A 16,972-nucleotide genomic window follows, 5' to 3' on the forward strand; every position below is an offset into this window, starting at 1 on the left:
CTGTTGGGTTGGACTTGAGTTGGCTGATCAGTAGCTAACTCAACAATGTCTGATGTCCCAGCATCCTTGAAGGCATCAGCATGGAGATCTTTGATAACAGTCCTCATAAAACCATCATTCAACCAAACTGATTAATATAAGGACGTGACATTTCTCATTTCTCAAGGAAGCCTTGTGTCTCCACGTCTTGGTCGCGTACTGAAGCAAACTGAGAGCAGCCGCACAGAAAAAAAATCAATGTGAAAACTGGGTCTGGCCTTTCGACAACAGCGAGCAGTTACAAAGTACTGCGTGCAGGATCTGAGACGTTAATATGATCCGTTTAGTGTCCTCCACAGACAACCACCAACAAGACTGTCTGGATAGAGCATGAAGGATAAATATATGACGTTATATACCTCCAACCCATCCACAAGCATATTAGAGTCAAATTGCATTACATAACTATGAGCATGGTGTGAGAGTAAAGGGGTTTTAGTTGAAATGATAATGGGTAAAAGGCAGAATCAGGAAGCCAACCAAATGGCTCATTCATCACCAAATCTATGTGTGTACTCACTCCCTGCCCGTCAGACAGAGGCTTTGGAGTAAATACGTGCTGCATGATAATAAGTCAGCACACTATATTTCAGGCGAGACTTGCTGTCAAAGGGCTAAACATCTATCTTTCTTTCTCCTGCTCCACACTGAGCTTCCTGCAATGAGCCTATTTATGCACCTTGAATAACTCAAGGTGAGCAGACAACCAAATACAAAACACCACTAATTTATATTGGTGCGAGGCTGCAGCCAAGAATATGTTTGCTCCGTAAAGCAGCGACTGCACTCAAGCTCTGCTCGAAACCAGGCGAGTAAAAAACAAGCCGGTGGAAGAGACGGCGGTAAAACGCACTCTTAACCTCACCCGTTTCCTCTCGTCCGCGCCGGACTCTTTGCTCTTTTCATTCTCTCCGCTCGCAGGTGGGCGTTTGAGGAACTAGAGGTCGGGCTAAAGGTCGGCGGCGAGCGGAGCGGGACGCGGGCCGGAGCCGCTCTCTGCAGCTTTTACAGGTGGAATTCCTTTTATGATCCGGCTGAAAGGAGAGCGGGTTCGGATTATTACTGAAAATAGACGATGGCTCCTTTGTGCTGTGGATGGGGGCGGTTGGCGGGAGAGCTGCTTTGGAGTGGATACTGACTTATTTTAGCCCGAGCAATCTCTAGCTGGAGCTTTTAGCAGGACAACAACGCAAAGTCCTTCTCTCTGCTCACTAATGTCCTGCAGCCATCGCTCCCTGAACTCCTAATTACTGCACCAGCGCCACTGTACATCACATCAGTGTCTCTTTTGATCACGTAGACACGTTAGAGAACTGTGTGTGTGTGTGTGTGTGTGTGTGTGTGTGTGTGTGTGTGTGTGTGTGTGTGTGTGTGTGTGTGTGTGTGTGTGTGTGTGTGTGTGTGTGTGTGTGTGTGTGCCTGGCTTCCTTTTCATCTCCTGTTCAATCGTGCCAAACGCTGTTGTCTAATCACTTTTGTGCGCGTGGCGAACATGCCTCCGTGGAAAGTGCTACACACAAAGTTCTGAACAGAATGAGGTCAGAACGTCAGAGCAGTTAGAAAAGTCAGCCTTTTGTTTCTCATGCAAACTGGGCAGTGAAGCCCCCAAAGGAGGAGGAAGGGGGGGGACATGCATTAGTCCCCATAACATCAGTCGGACACACTTGGCTTTCACTGCAGAGGCTTCACATTAGCATTAAAGCAAAAAGGCTGGCAGAGAGAGAGAGAGAGAGAGAGAGAGAGAGAGAGAGAGAGAGAGAGAGAGAGAGAGAGATGGGGGGGGGGGTAGAGTAAGAGAGATGCTGGCAGCAACATAAAAACCTGAGGACCAACTCAATCTGCACTTCCACCAGGGATGAGACGGTGCTCAGTGAAAATGTCACAGTCCTCTGCTGGTCTGCTGAGCCTGGGATCACCAGGGGGGAGCGGTGAACGGGTGCCAGGTAGAGGCCACACCCTGCCCCTCATCCTTTCATTGACTGAACTGTGAAGGATTAATTTCATTACTTTTAATCAAATGTGCCTATTATCATTTACTTCTCTCCATTAAAATAAGATTGCACCAGTTGTTGCTGTATTTACTTTCTTGCTGATCTTATATGACTTTAAATTGGACTTCAGACCAGACTGTACAAATTGCTGGGGTGGTGAGTGCAGCCAGAACATTATGTTTGACTTTCCCTCAGAACACATTCCCCAGGGTTATTAATTTATTCTTTGAACCATCCTCGAGGATAAAAAATACCCTACCCCCCCAGAATCATTCAGCGGTGGAACAGTGGTAAATTGGGAAAACATCCTCTAACGTATACATATAGTTGCTATGGACCTTATGGCACAGAGATCAGTGCAGTACTTGTTTTCACGGTGTATGTTAGTCTACACGCTGGCGTTAATGACAAAGATAAGGCACAGCAAGACAAAGGAATCACCAAAGAATTCCATTAAATGGGTTATCTACCCGCGTGAAACTAGTTCTGGCTCAGTGGTTGGTGAAATGACATTTGGAGCAACTAGCAACGTTTCTGCTCCAGTAACTGTTCTTCATAGGTAGCTGGTAATTAGGCAGCAACATCTACAATTCATCTTCCTAGCACGTGGCGAGGACAACATGGTCGGCTTGTTGTGTCTGGTGCGTTTGAGGATTTCGGTTTAAGCCAATCACGTCTTTTTTCCCGAGCCCAGAATCTGAGCCTTGACACGTTGCCATTTCCTACACAGCCAGACAAAAGATGAGGACCAACTCAGACGTTTCCCAATCAATGTTCCTGGAGCTGGGCCATGCCTCACTTAGGCTACAAGACGACCTTGACATTCAGTGGGCTTGTTCACACACACACACACACACACACAAACACACACACACACACACACACACACACACACACACACACACACACACACACGCGGTCGTGAACATGTGTGTAGGTGTGTGTGAACTGTTGGCTGGTCGCTACAGAGGCCGAGCTAATCCAGCTCCAGTGTTTAGAGCTGTGAAGCAGCTGGAGGCACATAAGCCGTTAACAAGTTAAGGTGAAAATGTTTTCTGGCAGCCGCCGTCCTCCTCCTTCACACTTTACCTAACAGCGGCACACGTCCTCCGCCGACACGTCCAACCTGGCAACCCGGCAGGTGTGTGTGTGTGTGTGTGTGTGTGTGTGTGTGTGTGTGTGTGTGTGTGTGTGTGTGTGTGTGTGTGTGTGTGTGTGTTGCCCTAATGGACAAATCCCACAACCCAGCAGAAACAAGCAGAAGTAATGCAAAGGAATAATTTATGTGCAAGATCTGTATGAAGAACCAAGTGGGCCACGTAGCGGCTAAAGCACAAAGTTTAGTGGTTCAACGGTATTTGGAAGTCGTGATATTTCATACATCATGCCTGATTCAAATACTCTGAACTTTAGAACATATATTATGAATGATGATGATCAACGATGCCGTCTTGATGCCACGAACACATGAGCTCCCTAATTTCTCCCATCTGCCTCCTGTGTGACATGTGTGGTATAAGCCCATTTGCTGGCCACTGCCTTTTCCACCTCGGGGGCCTCTCCGTGCGTGTGTGCAGCTCCACGCAGGCCCTGCCAGCCTGGCGGCGGCCCACGGCGCTGGGCCCGGCCGCGCCGGCAGCGCCGGGGAGCGGCGCGGTCCAAGGCGAAAGCTTTTAACAACATGGAGCGACAACAGAGGAGCCCACGGAGACTACACCGCAAGTAGGCCAGGCTCTGGGGGAGCCGGCTCCTCCCCCTCGTCCTCCCCCATCCTCCCCTGGCTCCCACACACAGCCTCTGCACGGGGCTCAGCGCACACGCGAGGCCACTTGTGGACGGGACTCGCGGGGGCTCTGATGGTCCCTCTGCTTTATTAATGGCTACAGGTCCATCGGGGTGAGAACACGTGTGCCTCCATCAGCTCCATCACCTCCATCGGTCTCACGCGCGCTAAACTAATAACCAACAAATTAACTCGGTGGCAACTGGCTAACAGGAAAATCGACACCCGCTTGATCCAAATGAGCCTCAGTGTAGCACACTTCAATTCATGCAGTAGCTAATGTGAATCTCTATAGTAAGAACATACAAGCTGTTGTAACACCTGTGCGTGTTCTTCTGTCTCTGCTGATAGTAGATACTGTTTGGTGAGAGCAGATATTTATTAATATTTCCCTTTCAAATGCTAATTAGCCTCCATACATATTCCATAGCTCCAGATGTAGATGATGTAAGGTAGAAGGTTTTTAATGGGGAGTGCAAAGCAGCAGAGGTCCACACAGCCCATCTCTGATAATGAATTCAATTATCCCACGATGCCCCAGATACAATACTTTGAACACTGCCGACTGTTTCTGCCTCACGTTTCCCACAGCCTCTGCAACAATCCCAAACTGAGTCAAGGCAAGAGATGAGAGCCGCGCTGGTTCTTCTCTGCCAGACATCCAGTCAGAGTAGCCTGAAGCCGTAACACAAACACACACACACACACGCACACACACACACACACACGCACACACGCACGCACGCACACACACACACACACACACACACACACACACACACACACACACACACACACACACACACACACACACACACACACACACACACACACCTACCGAGGAGGAGCAGGACAGACTGACTGCACTTACTCTTCTTCACATTCATTGCAACAGTGTGTTTGTCCGCCTCCATCCCAGACGCTTGGAATTGGACACCGTTCATTGAATTGTTCCTGTCAATATCTCGGCAAAGTGTGTTAAACACATATGCTCAGTTCAGCTCACATTTCTGAGCCGGCTTCTCTGCTCGCTTGCCTTGTAGTGTGATGTTAGATGCTCGGATAATAAAAAAATATATATATTTTTAAGCTGAATTTAACTTTAATTAAATAATCAAGTGTGTCGTTTGATTGGGTCAGTTATTGCAGATCCTGGATTCTGGTTTAGTAACATTTGTGTACATTAGTTGTTATGTTTGTGTGACCACAGTGTGGTCAGTAAAAGCCATCACTGGATGCAACATGACGATCAGGGGTGAGGTTCAAGTTCCGGTTGGGGGAGAGCCTCAGTCTGTGAACAGACACCCAGGGAACGTAGCAGATGTGTGAAGCTGTGCAGCAGAGCGGATTTTGGCGTCATTCACTTTACAGTCACTCAGTAACGTCACGTTGCGTTTGAAACCCCGGAATTGAATTAGTCCAAATTTTGGGATGTGCCGCTGGCATCTGAAACCGTGTAAAAGCAGCTGTTACTGTGACCGCTCACACATATAGCGTCCCACTACTTGATGCCCCACTCGTGATGTGTGCGTGTGGTGAACTACCTGCCAGGAGCTCGAGGGGATCTCCGCAAATTTGCCCAGTCCGCCGAAGGTGTAGCACCTGTACATGTGATCCAGGGACTCCGAACAGTGCCACAACAAGCCGAAGCTCACCGAGTCCTTGCTGTTGACGCCGTGGTGCTGGTGCTGCTGGTGCTGGTGGCTGTTTCTCAGCTGGTCTTTGACAATCCAGGCTGGGGAGATGAAGCTGAAGCTGCAGACGGCGACCAGTGCGGAGGAGAGCAGAACCCAGAAGCAGCCCACGCAGCTGAACATGGTGGCACCTCGGGGCAAAAAGCCCGTAGACGGACCCAGGTCGATCCCAAACCGGGCTTCTTCTTCTTTCCTCTCCCGGCCCAGGAGCGAATGCATTTGGAGCGCGCGCGCGCCTTCAGGAGCAAGACTTCAAGTTGAGCCCCTGACCAGCACTACATCAGCAAATAAATCAGTGGAAATCCGCAGCGGCGGCGCGCGCCTCCAGAACATCTGGAGGAATGAAACACCAGCCAAAGGTTCAAAACACATCAGCGAGGGGACGGGCGGTGATTCAGTGAAGTCAAGTCATCTGGACATTTGGAAAAAACGGCCAAATCTGACCTACGAGATGTTTGTCACACCCAGAAGTGAGTGCGCAGTTTTCATCCCAGCGCAGGTGGCGCAGCAGTCTGATCATATCCCAGAGCCGCCGCGCTCCGTAGCTCCTCTCAACACACTTATGCAGCCCCTGAACGGACACCAGCGCACTTTACGTCTCAGAAGGGGTGCGTCTGGGCACAGTCAAGCTAGCGAAGGACACAAAAGCGCTACCGGATGCGAATTTCAAAATAAAATATCAAGATTTACGCAGAAGCAGGTGTATCTTATTTGGCTTTTATGGGAAATAAGATCACATAGACCAAACTTACTAATGAGCTGCACGTCCAGAGCTTGAAAAACTGAAAGTACACTATTCACTGTATACGTGCATGATTTGGAAAGTCCTTAGGGTATAATTAAAAGGAGTACACCTTCATTAGAAACCTGTGGAAAAGGCGTTGTTGTCCATACTTTTAATCTGACAGCACAAAGCACATTTCCGGGCTTTTACATACCTTCCACTGAACTTGCCAGAAAAGGCGTGTGACCGCAGGTATCCATAGAAATGTACCTTGCACTTTTAACGTGCACTGATTTGAAACCACACAACAGCTTTTGTGTGTAAATCAACATGCAAAAGATTGTAATAATGCAATAACGGTTAAACTGCTGCATACGTTTCAGTACCAAATACACAGACTGTATAGTGAAGTCTAAATAAATAATAATAACTAAAGTATGTGCGTATTTGTTACGCCAACGTCTCAGCCAATCAGCGCGCAGGACATGGACCTCGTTAGTACTGGGGTGGGCGTTGCCACCGCACGTGCATGTAGCACAGTAGACTGTTAATGCTACACATGCTTAGAGTTGTTAGGTTGGCATGCATTCATAACACGCTATATCATCATTATACCACACGTATCCCTACATATTGTGATTGGTCTGTAAGTAATTAAAGGTTTTCTTATTCTTATTCTTCTTATTTAATGTAGGCGACATTTGATCGATGGCTTGGACTCCATTTTATAGTTTGAGGATGTTCCTGGACCTAGACGTCTATGTGAGGAGGTGACCCAGTGTTAAAAAATATAAATAGTTATTGTCAAGTAAGAATAAATGTACTTTATGGTCTCTTGCGTTTATTTAACATAGCAGTACATACAACACTGCCCCCTCCTGGTCCAAAACAGGCAACAGTCAATAAAGTTAGTGGCACTGGACTCGCCAGTCTCGCCACATGGTAAAATAATAAAATCGGTTTAATAAAGCTAATAAATAGAAATCAGTCTGTGTGTAAACATAAGCTAAAAGTTTAAAACATAACAGCCTGCAATAGGTCAAAAGAAAACAAAGAGCAGTCAAAACCATTTTTATAATATATGTATTTAAATCAAACACAATTAAATATATTATAGATTAAGTACACATACATGTCAGAAAACATTAGTGGTACATAGTACCAAGAGTCTTTCCTGGTTCTTTTCCACATCTTGATAAGGCTGAACATAAAGTAAATTAAAAAAAAAAAAAAGTTGAATCCAATGAATACATTTTCCAGTTGAACAGTCTGGTTATCATGTGTTTCAATGCGGTCACCATAAAAAAAGTCTATTTTTAATATATGGGATAAACCAGAAATCTACACACACACATATATATTTATATATATTTATATATGATGGAGTTCTCCAACACAACTGAAGCACTTCAGTTCATTAGGGAGTATTTCTTCTAGGCTCTGTGAAGGTGCCAGGAGGTTCACACAGAAGGTCAGACAGTCCGAGACCTGAATGAGCTCCTCCTATATTTCACGGTCACATTTCCACGTGTTCTACAGTACGTAAACAGCCAAGATAGACAGCTCACATGAGTGAACAGCAAACTAAACAACTCCAGGCAGGTTGAGGGAAGCGTATGTGGAAAAACGCACAACTTTCCAAACCTCGGGCTCTCATCTGCTTTACCCTTAAGTATCTGACTCTAGGAAAGTATTTAATCTAAAAACAAGGAATGTTATAAAAAGGTGTGGGAGTCATGTCATGAGGATAGTTCAGTCTTTGTTGTGTTGTGTCTGAGATCAGACAGTAGTTCTGATAAACGCTGGTTCTCCGTGTCGGCTTTCTTCAAGCATCACGTTCACCGTTTCCTCAGGAGTGACTGCCCATCGATTCAAGCACTTGTCTTTGTTTTACCTTTGGTGACTACACATGCGCCTTTATAGTGTTATGGAGTTTAAGGTCTGGAACACGGATGCACTTCAAGTTTTCCATTAGTCCATGCGTAAACAGTCACTCACCCACGCCGACATGTACACACATTGATGAGGTGACAAAACGCCTTCTTTGTTCTCGGTTAACGTAGATCATTGCAGGGTGAACCATGTATACAGTTTGTCACTGGTGTGTTCACTGTCTTCAGGGAGTAACAGTCCTTTGGTTCCTCAGTGGGGTCATAGCTGAATAAACAAAAGGATACACTTAGAAAAGAACAATCATCCCGCAGTAACCAGACTGGACGGGGTTGTGTACCTTAGTGGACTTGCCGGGGCTGTCGTGACCTGACTGATGGACAACATCGTTGACAATCATCTTGGCGATCTGCCATGCCATCTCCTCCTGAGCCTTGTTAGCAAGAGTCACAAGACAAGAATATCAATAAAACTAGGCACAGATTCTGTTTTTTGCTCTTGACGTGACATTGTAACATGACTTCAAATGCATGCCACTGAATTATTTAGAGCTATTTAACTTGCTGCCACACCTCATCTGAGTTGCCTTGGACCCATTTCTTCATGGCTTGAGAAAACATGGAACCTAAATGAGAAGAGGCTGCGTAAGACTAACATTGGCACAACCAACTCTAACTGAGTGAAAAGAAGTCACTGCTTCTCAGTAAACCATAATTCTGATCTGTGATATTGTTCGCTCTATTGAGTAGCAGAGGCTGTGTTTATGTGGATATTTTTCAGAGCACATATAAATGAGACTACATGTGACAGACACAGAGAAAGTAGAGTGTGTCATGCCTTTGGATTTCTTCACATCCGGCTCAGGTTCTGCCTCTCTGATAAACTGGCCCAGCTCATTCACCTTCCCGAACGTCATCTTTCTGTAGAGCCAAGAGAAAGGAGGTGGATGAAGAGAGCAGTGAAAGCAAATGAGACAAACCCGAGCCTCTTACAGAGAAAATATTCAAACCGTGATGTCTGCATTTATCCACTCCATGCCATCAATCAGACTGCAGAAACACAGATGCAGCGTTGTCTTTTCAATAAGGCTGCTCTCTTGAATTATTTTAAAGCACACCCATAAAACATTTACAGCTATGTCGATAAACCCAAACTGGAGACACGCACTGAGCTTGGGCAATCGAAAGAACATAAAAGACTGAAACACAAACAAAACACTAAACCTGTAAGATGTGAACTTTATGACATGATCTAAAATATAGATTCAGCTAACGTGCATCAAGATGGCAGTTACATAATTGGTATATAGCCTTTTACTGTTTGCAAACAGTGATGTTGGTGAGTTGCGTGGATCACATTAATGTAAGTATTATTTAACACTGTTGACTAGCTAGTGATGGGTTTATTCATCAGTTATGCATTAGTGGTTGCAGTTGTAGAAAGAACAAAAGACTTTTTTATCTTGTCTCGTTCGTAAGCATGTTAAATGGAATAACTGCTATTCTGACAAGCATAATCACATAAAGCTCACCCAGCATACGGTCGCTGGTACAGGGTCTCAGGGTCCAGGCTGGCAACATCCACTGTAATTGCCTCGTCAAAGTTTTTCAGGATCTTGATTGCTGCCTTTTTGGCACTTTGCTGCAATGGAGACACAAAACTTGGTAAGACAAGTGAGCAACAAAAATTATTATGACCGTATGGTATTAACAAACATGTCTTCATTCATTATGTAATGAGCAGATTTAAATGTCAGGGGACAGTGGATCATCAATCTGAAGGTGGGAGGGGGGGTTAAAAATAGGGATCACCTGAGTCTGAGCGGCCTCGCTGGCATTAGAGCTCGAGCGGTCGGTGTCCACTGATCCACTCTGACTGGTGACATTCACAAACTCATCCGCCCGCACAGAGTTGATGAGGTCACTCAGGTATTTGTAGTAAAGGTTGCTGGACAGAAAGCCTGGCATGTAGACCTAAACGAATGTAAAGACTCTGTTAGAAAACAATGAGTTTCCTGATAAGTTTATAGCGACAAGACAAAGTTCAGTTTTTACTCACTAACTTTATATTTGTGCATTAGTCAGTAGTGTAATGAGACAAAGTGTACATGACCAACACAAGACCATTCTCTTTTAAAACCCAAGCTAACAGTTCAAGTAATGAATGAAAGGCATCATTTCTATATTGTAGTGTTTCCATATCTTAAGAAACATTAGAAGTTCTGACTTTTTCCATAGTTGTCCAGGCTTGCTGAAGTGGAGTGGTGAAACAGTCAGGGAGGGGTCCTCCCTCTCGGCAGATGTTCGACTCGATCTCCATCCGCACCGAGTCGCCAAAGCCCAGAGGGTTGGTAGCCTGGAGTGAAAAATACCTACAGAGAAAACAGAGAGATGAGATGAGAACACTTTTATCTGGTTTAGTCACTTAGTAGGAGAATGTTCTTCTCTTTAAAAGCCCTATTATCTCTTGCACAATTAAGTGAGGCCATTTTACTCTGTGTTAGTGTGATTATACAGAGAAAAGCTGGAACTAAATAGCTCAGCAGATTAATATTAAAGACAATTTTACTATCAATAAACTGAATAATCATTTAATTAAACCAAAATGCAACCAAAGCAAGGAGAGTAGACCTACTTGTCGTAAAGGATCATGGCATCATTTTGAGCCTCTTGGCCGTCGTACTGGCCTTTTTTGGCTGCTAACTGATTCTGGAAGTTGTCTGCCGCAAGCCAGAACTGCAGTACATTCATCGCCTCCTCTTTTTCCATGTACTGTAAAAAAAATTAAAGAGAATCATTAAACCCAAAGGTTCTGTGTTCTCTCACAGCATCCTTCTCTCGTGTACACAAACACAGCACCTACAGATTAGTCCTCACATAATTAATTGGCGCCTGTGAAGTATATGAATATGTCGATAGGTTAGGACGTTGTAAAAAGAACATTTACAACATTGATATTGATTGTAAGCTTGGTTTTTACTGCTGCCTAGGACAGAAAAAATAACTATCAGAGCTATTTTCTAATAGTAGATAGAACAAGTGAACAGGAACAGGCAGCAAAAAAGGTTTAATGCCATCCGTCTATAAATGTGTCTGCGATGAGCCTCTCACAAGCCCAAACAACCTGCAGTGCTCACCTCAGAGAAGTAGAAGAGAGCCGACTCACAGAACAGGATGTCAGCCAGGAACACAGAGCCACTGGTCAACACTTCAATCTGGTATTTACAGAAATGATGGCTCCGCAGGAACTCGCTAAAGTGCCTGCAAATGAAAGGGCAGGAGCAAGATGAATGCAGCTGCTGCTGTGGAGAGGTAGGTAATTGGTGAGAAACACACGGTGCACTTCAATCTTAATGTCAAAAAGAGTAGATGAGGAATCCAACTAAATGTGAATGAATGAATGAATGAATATGATAATTATTTCAGACTCACTGTAGCTCCAAGATGGTGAATACCACCCACTGTGCGATGACAAAGCAGTTTGGGTCCACCATGCCGTCCTCCCCACATATTTTAGCTAGAGTGGAATGGTATTCATGGAGGAGTTTAGAGCTTCATTACTGAAAACACTTGCTTAATATTAAAATTAGTTTAATGTCAACTGTATCTTACCAACAATGTCGTTTCTGATCTGCTCTGTGATAGGGATGGGCCTCACAGCATCTGGAGAGATGTACTTTGTAAAGATGACAACAGCATCTTTCTCTATACCTGCAAAATAAGTGACCAACCAGCTGATCATAAAGAGAGGCTGCATAATATAGTGATATCATTGCCCATCTAACTTAATCAAGAGCAGGTTCGCAAGTACAAAGCGGGCTTACTTTTCATGAGTTTGTCTGAGAGGTCTCGCAGGGTGCTGTTTGCCTGCCCCTTGTAGGGGGTCCCTGTCCGGGAGGGTGCCTGCTTGCTGGGGGTTTCTGCTCGAGGCGTGCCAGGTCTCAAGCCCGCTTCTGTAGCAGAGTCTCGCCGCTCTGACGGCTGTGCAGGTCCTTCGTTGCTACTGTCCCGGGAGAGGACGCTGGGTTTGTGAGAGGCTGTCTCCGGAAGCTCCAAGCCATCTGGAGACGAAGGGACGGGCTCGGCCAGTGCGCTGTGTTTGACGGAGTTCAGACTGTGAGCTCTGACGCGAGACCAGCTGGTGGCGCGAAAACTCTCAGCCTCTAACCAGAACCGAACCAGGTGGTCAGCGGCCCGGAGTTCCATAAAATGCATGTAGTGGGGAATAGCCACGTTGTCCCGAAGGACTTGGTCCACAGTCTTAGAAAGCCGAGAGCGGGTCTCCTGGGGCTGGTAGTTCACGCTGGAATGACCTGGATAATAAGGAACATCATCAATGTTTTTTTCTGTTTCCAGTAGAAGTTGATCAAAATGCAACAATGCATTATTAGTTATTGTTCCATAGAGTTGATGCAATATGATACATTATTGCACTACCCATGTGATACTTTACAAGCCTGCATATAAGAAATGCAGTCAAGCTTATGCTTCAGCAGACATGTTTCATTATGGCACCGTTGGTAAAAATCCTCGCTCCTCACAAAACAATGCTCTTGTGCATATTTGAAGTATTTTAATTTAATATCTGAAAGAGCAGTACAATTTTTATTATTCACTGCTTTCGTCTTTTCAACTAGAAGGAAGATGAAGTGTGCAGTCCATTCATGGAAGATGAAAGATAAAAAGAGGATTTTTTTGTGCCCCGTGTTCAAATTTTAAGTGACAATGTGGCCCAAGCTGGAGGCTGACGTGAGCGGAAATCAAACTCCTGGATATTTGCTTGTGTAGCCCTTTGAAATTGCGGCTCTATATCTGGCTGTAGGCGGTTTCAGTCCATGCAATTTCACAGATGCTTTACCCCAGACAAACTCTGCAGACCCGCACGTCAACAGCATTGCTCTGCCCTGTCATTCACCTGTGTATGAAGCGGCCAGCAATGACAGCGGCCCTTAAACGACCGCAGACAGTCTCCACCAAAAAAGTTACTCTATAGGTGTATTTTTATTTGACACACACACTCACTCACACTCACGCACACGCACACGCGCACACACACATAGGATAATGACTGAGAGCATCAGCAGTAGCTCATCTGCAGTATGGGCTAAGGTTTAGTGCTTTCGAGTGGTGCTACATTACTCCTGTGAGGTGCTTATCAGTCATTCTCCTCAAAGTTTATAAGATCAAGTCAAGGCCAACTAAACATTGGAAAGTATTCCAATTAAAAACTACCAGGGTACCTTTTGCATGTGGATATCAAATGCGTCTTTTTTCTTTCTATCATTTTAGCAAAGCAAGCAAAATAGCTTTTAACCCAAAAGGTGTATACATTTTGTTTCTTCCTAGGACTCTTCTGAAAACAGGAGTCAGTCTGGATTAAAAAAAAGGATTACCTAACTTCCTTGTGTTAATACATAATAAGCGTAGTAATACTATGGTGTCCATTAAGTCTATTTCAGGTTCTGTTGTTTGGGCTGCACCACAGGTTTCTCCACCCGACACGCCCCAGCTGTTTTCTGAGCTGATTGTCTGCACACTTCCTGCCGTTGCGGTTAGTCAAAATGCCAGGGAAACATCATAGTGCCCGGCATTCACATGTATGATAAAATGCGTACTTCCAGTATATGGGAGGACCTGTTTGTTTACTACACAAGCTCGTGAGAAGCTTGTAAGAGCAGTTTCACAATGACGGACTGTGGAATGTTTGGGTTGACTGTTTCATAGTCACACACACTGTGGCTACAGATAATCACTACAAACCTTATGAAGTTTGTTATAAGATTTATAAGTTTGATTAAGTTTAGGCTTCTAATGCAAATGAACATGTGAACCATCAAAAGAATAAAGTCAAACACGTTAATATAGAAACATTTTCTGTACCAAGATCGCCAAAGTGTGCAGCCTCCATGTGGCTCGGCTGCTTCTTGAGGATAGCAGTGCGACCGCGGGCGAAAGAGTCCATGTTGGCAGAGATGGCATTGATGGCCACATGGCTCGGTCCTGCAGCTTCCTGGATGGCATGGTGGTTCCTCAGGCCTGCTGATGGAGACTGAGGACTGACCGAAGCTGCGAGGGGAAAATGGAGGGGAGAAAAAAAAAGGGTTTGAGAAGCATAAACACAGCACAAACATCTGCGTGACTAAATGAAAGGGCCTTTGAAAGAGCTCACAGTTAGTGTTCAGAGGCCTCAGGGTGAGAGGGATGTTTGACAAGACTGTGAGTGACTCTATGCTTGCACGTGTTTAACTCGCTAGCTAGAGGTCACCGTCTTGGTCCTTGTGACAATATAAGCAGCAATGTTTAAACAGTATGAGACAACTTGAGTAAACAGCTATTAAACAGGGTTACTCTCGGTTCTGCCAGCACACACAAATGCAATGTGACACTTTAATATCCACACGGGGTAGTATCAACTCACCTCGGTTAACTTTAGCATCAGTCACTCTCTCAGGTTCTTTGCTTTTGGCTGCGGGATGAAAAAGGAGAGTTGGATCTTAACCAGAGAAGGATAAATACAATAAAAAGCCAGGACAACAAGCTTGTATTTAACATAATCACGAAGAGGTTAAAAAGGTTAGTGTGGGTGGAAAGACTGCAAAACCCTGATGTATTAAATTACATAATGACAATGTGAAAACCGATACAGCAAAAAAAAAAAAAAAAGCGAACCACCACACTTTGCAAACAGTTTATCTCTGTGAACAGGGAAGCTGTGTTCTGATGAGTAAAAGCTTACTATACAATAAGAATGACAGGAAGTTCTTGGAACTAAGAATCCTTTCTAGGACTTGTTATATTGGTCTGTCAACACTAGGACACCCCAGCATTCTGAAGATAGAAACACATGCATGGTTTATAAATGAGTGAGGGAATTTTAATTAGCAGCCTGGCCTGATGTAAAATTATTTATCGCCACGAATATCTAAGGTCTTGCCCAAGCTCTGCAACTAATGACCAGAAAAGGTGAGGATAAACTCTATCTAGTGGCAGGCAGTGTGACTCACCATTTATATGCTGAGATCAGGCTGGCAATTACAGCCAGTGACATTACAAAGTGGACCGGGAGGAACGTGCAAATGGTGCAGATAACATTCTTTCAGTGAGACATTTTGAACAGGGCCTTTTGCAAATGCAAGTGTGAGCCAAGAGTCAAAAGCTGGAGAGCTGTCTATCACAGAAAGCAAAATGACTGCAACAACTTCTAGTTTAATGGAATGAAACATTCTACAATTAACATCAGATATTACTGCTTTTGGAAAATCCTCAGCTAGCTCCAGTCAATGTTAATACTTTAAAGAAACAAAATATTTTCTTGGGTTATTATGAGAACACTGGAAGCTTACAAGCTATTCATTTCAATCGTGCCTTCCTCAAAGAACACGCTTCCTGTCAGTTGAAATGGTCCTTTAAAATGAGGAAATATCAGAGAACTTGTTATTATAGACACCTGCTGCGTCAGCTGCTTTCATCACTGGGGCTAAGGACGACAAACACATTCTTTTCCTTTTGAAGATTGAAGTTACTGTGATTTGCTAAACACACAAATCGGCTGCAGTTAAAATAGATTTCAGAATTCCCTTTCTTCTATTCAATCTATTAACATTTGGCTACTTTATGCTGTATTAGTAGTGAGAAAGTCCAGTCCAGGTCCGAAAAGAACTGTGTAGGGTGTAAATGTACTACTTTGTCTTTGACTATGCTCCATTATCATTTCAGATATGTTACCTTTATGCAGGAAATAAGGTTGTTTTGTTGCAAGTTATTTGAGACACTGGGAGGAAACTACAGAGCTCAGACGGTGCGGTTTAAGTTGGTTACTTAACAAACCATCAAATGACTGAAATGAAAGGAGGATAACAACATGTACAGCCCGTATTTAACCTTATCTACGTGCATCTCCATCGGCTTTAGCACCAGAGCGCTTGTTTAGAATGAAATAAGGACTTACACTAAAAAATATTTCCTGTTTTATTCTACTTAACTTCCTATTTTGTTAGTCAGCCTTGAATACAAGCTCCCATGTTCCTAACTAGCACTGCTAGCAGACAGCTCCGGCTATTTTAGCTTCTACATCCACTGCCTGTAAACGTATCACGAGAAAAAAATCCAAACAATTCCTGGCAACACAACTCTACTTTGATTTAGTGTCAGTTGTCATTTTTTTTAGCTTTTTTTAAAATATGCTATTCGTGTGAAAATATTAGGCTAGCACCTACACGTCAGCTAGCACAGCTCGGCTTGTGCCCACTTCCATAGTGACAGAAAGCGGAGCTAATAGTGGGACAGTAAAACCCAGAAGCGGGATTTTATTTGTACACAAGCAGAGGGATGATGAATGAAGTGACGCTGCGGCGGTTAAATGAAAAGCCACGGGGGATAAGGTGTCAGGGAGGCAGAGGCCACCGCTAAGCTAACCATGCCACTGCACTGCACAGCGGGAGAACACAACCACTACCCCGGGCTAATACACTGCGACGGCTTCAGATGTAAATCTAATCCCAGACAACTGTCTCCTTCGCCGGACAGTTCGCTCCCAGCTGCCGTTGACGCCGCAGCCTTCAGAGGGAGCTTCTTCCTTACCTTTCCTCTTGAAAAACGACATGACGGCTTTGACGCTCTGGACGTTTCCTCAGCTCACTGACACCATGCCGTGCGTTCGTGGCTCCCGTCATTCACATGCATGTGTTCGCGCACTCTTTGGGGGGAATTGAGTTGCTGTCCCGGCGCCGCAGAGTGCTGTCAAATTACAATTTACTTCAGATTTTGACCCAGTTCAGCAGCCATATTGTCAATAAACGTCTCACTTCCGGGCTGGTGCGGCAGCAGCATTGTGGGATGTGATCTGTGACCTG

General features: G+C 44.7%; 2 protein-coding genes across 8 annotated transcripts in view; both read right to left on the reverse strand.

Annotated features, from left to right (window-relative positions):
* The window catches only part of LOC114869222 (LHFPL tetraspan subfamily member 7 protein), a 60,366-nt gene extending 53,796 nt beyond the window's left edge, over positions 1-6,570 (reverse strand). Inside the window, exons 1-2 of one of the 7 annotated variants that reach the window (XM_055502086.1) lie at positions 6,446-6,570; positions 5,358-5,840 (exon numbers count right to left, since the gene is read on the reverse strand). In XM_055502086.1, coding sequence (XP_055358061.1) covers positions 5,358-5,726 — 369 coding nt within the window. In that variant the 5' untranslated portion in view covers positions 5,727-5,840; positions 6,446-6,570. Of the gene's footprint in view, positions 1-5,357; positions 6,284-6,445 lie in introns of those variants that run through there. The other 6 variants (XR_008692467.1, XM_055502085.1, XM_029173241.3 and 3 more) reach the window with 6 other exon arrangements.
* A 728-nt stretch (positions 6,571-7,298) lies between these two features.
* Positions 7,299-16,954, reverse strand: akap10 (A kinase (PRKA) anchor protein 10). The gene is made up of 15 exons (XM_029172918.3): positions 16,701-16,954; positions 14,539-14,586; positions 14,001-14,186; positions 11,945-12,433; positions 11,733-11,831; positions 11,553-11,637; positions 11,258-11,381; positions 10,756-10,892; positions 10,348-10,492; positions 9,933-10,094; positions 9,653-9,762; positions 8,959-9,041; positions 8,694-8,746; positions 8,462-8,554; positions 7,299-8,388 (listed from the first exon to the last, which is right to left on the reverse strand). The coding sequence occupies exons 1-15, from the start codon at positions 16,720-16,722 to the stop codon at positions 8,383-8,385; spliced, it is 1,842 nt and encodes a 613-aa protein (XP_029028751.1). The 5' UTR covers positions 16,723-16,954; the 3' UTR covers positions 7,299-8,382.
* Positions 16,955-16,972: the final 18 nt, after the last annotated feature.

The sequence above is a fragment of the Betta splendens genome, chromosome 14, assembly GCF_900634795.4.
Source record: "Betta splendens chromosome 14, fBetSpl5.4, whole genome shotgun sequence".
Taxonomy (NCBI): Eukaryota; Metazoa; Chordata; class Actinopteri; order Anabantiformes; family Osphronemidae; genus Betta; species Betta splendens.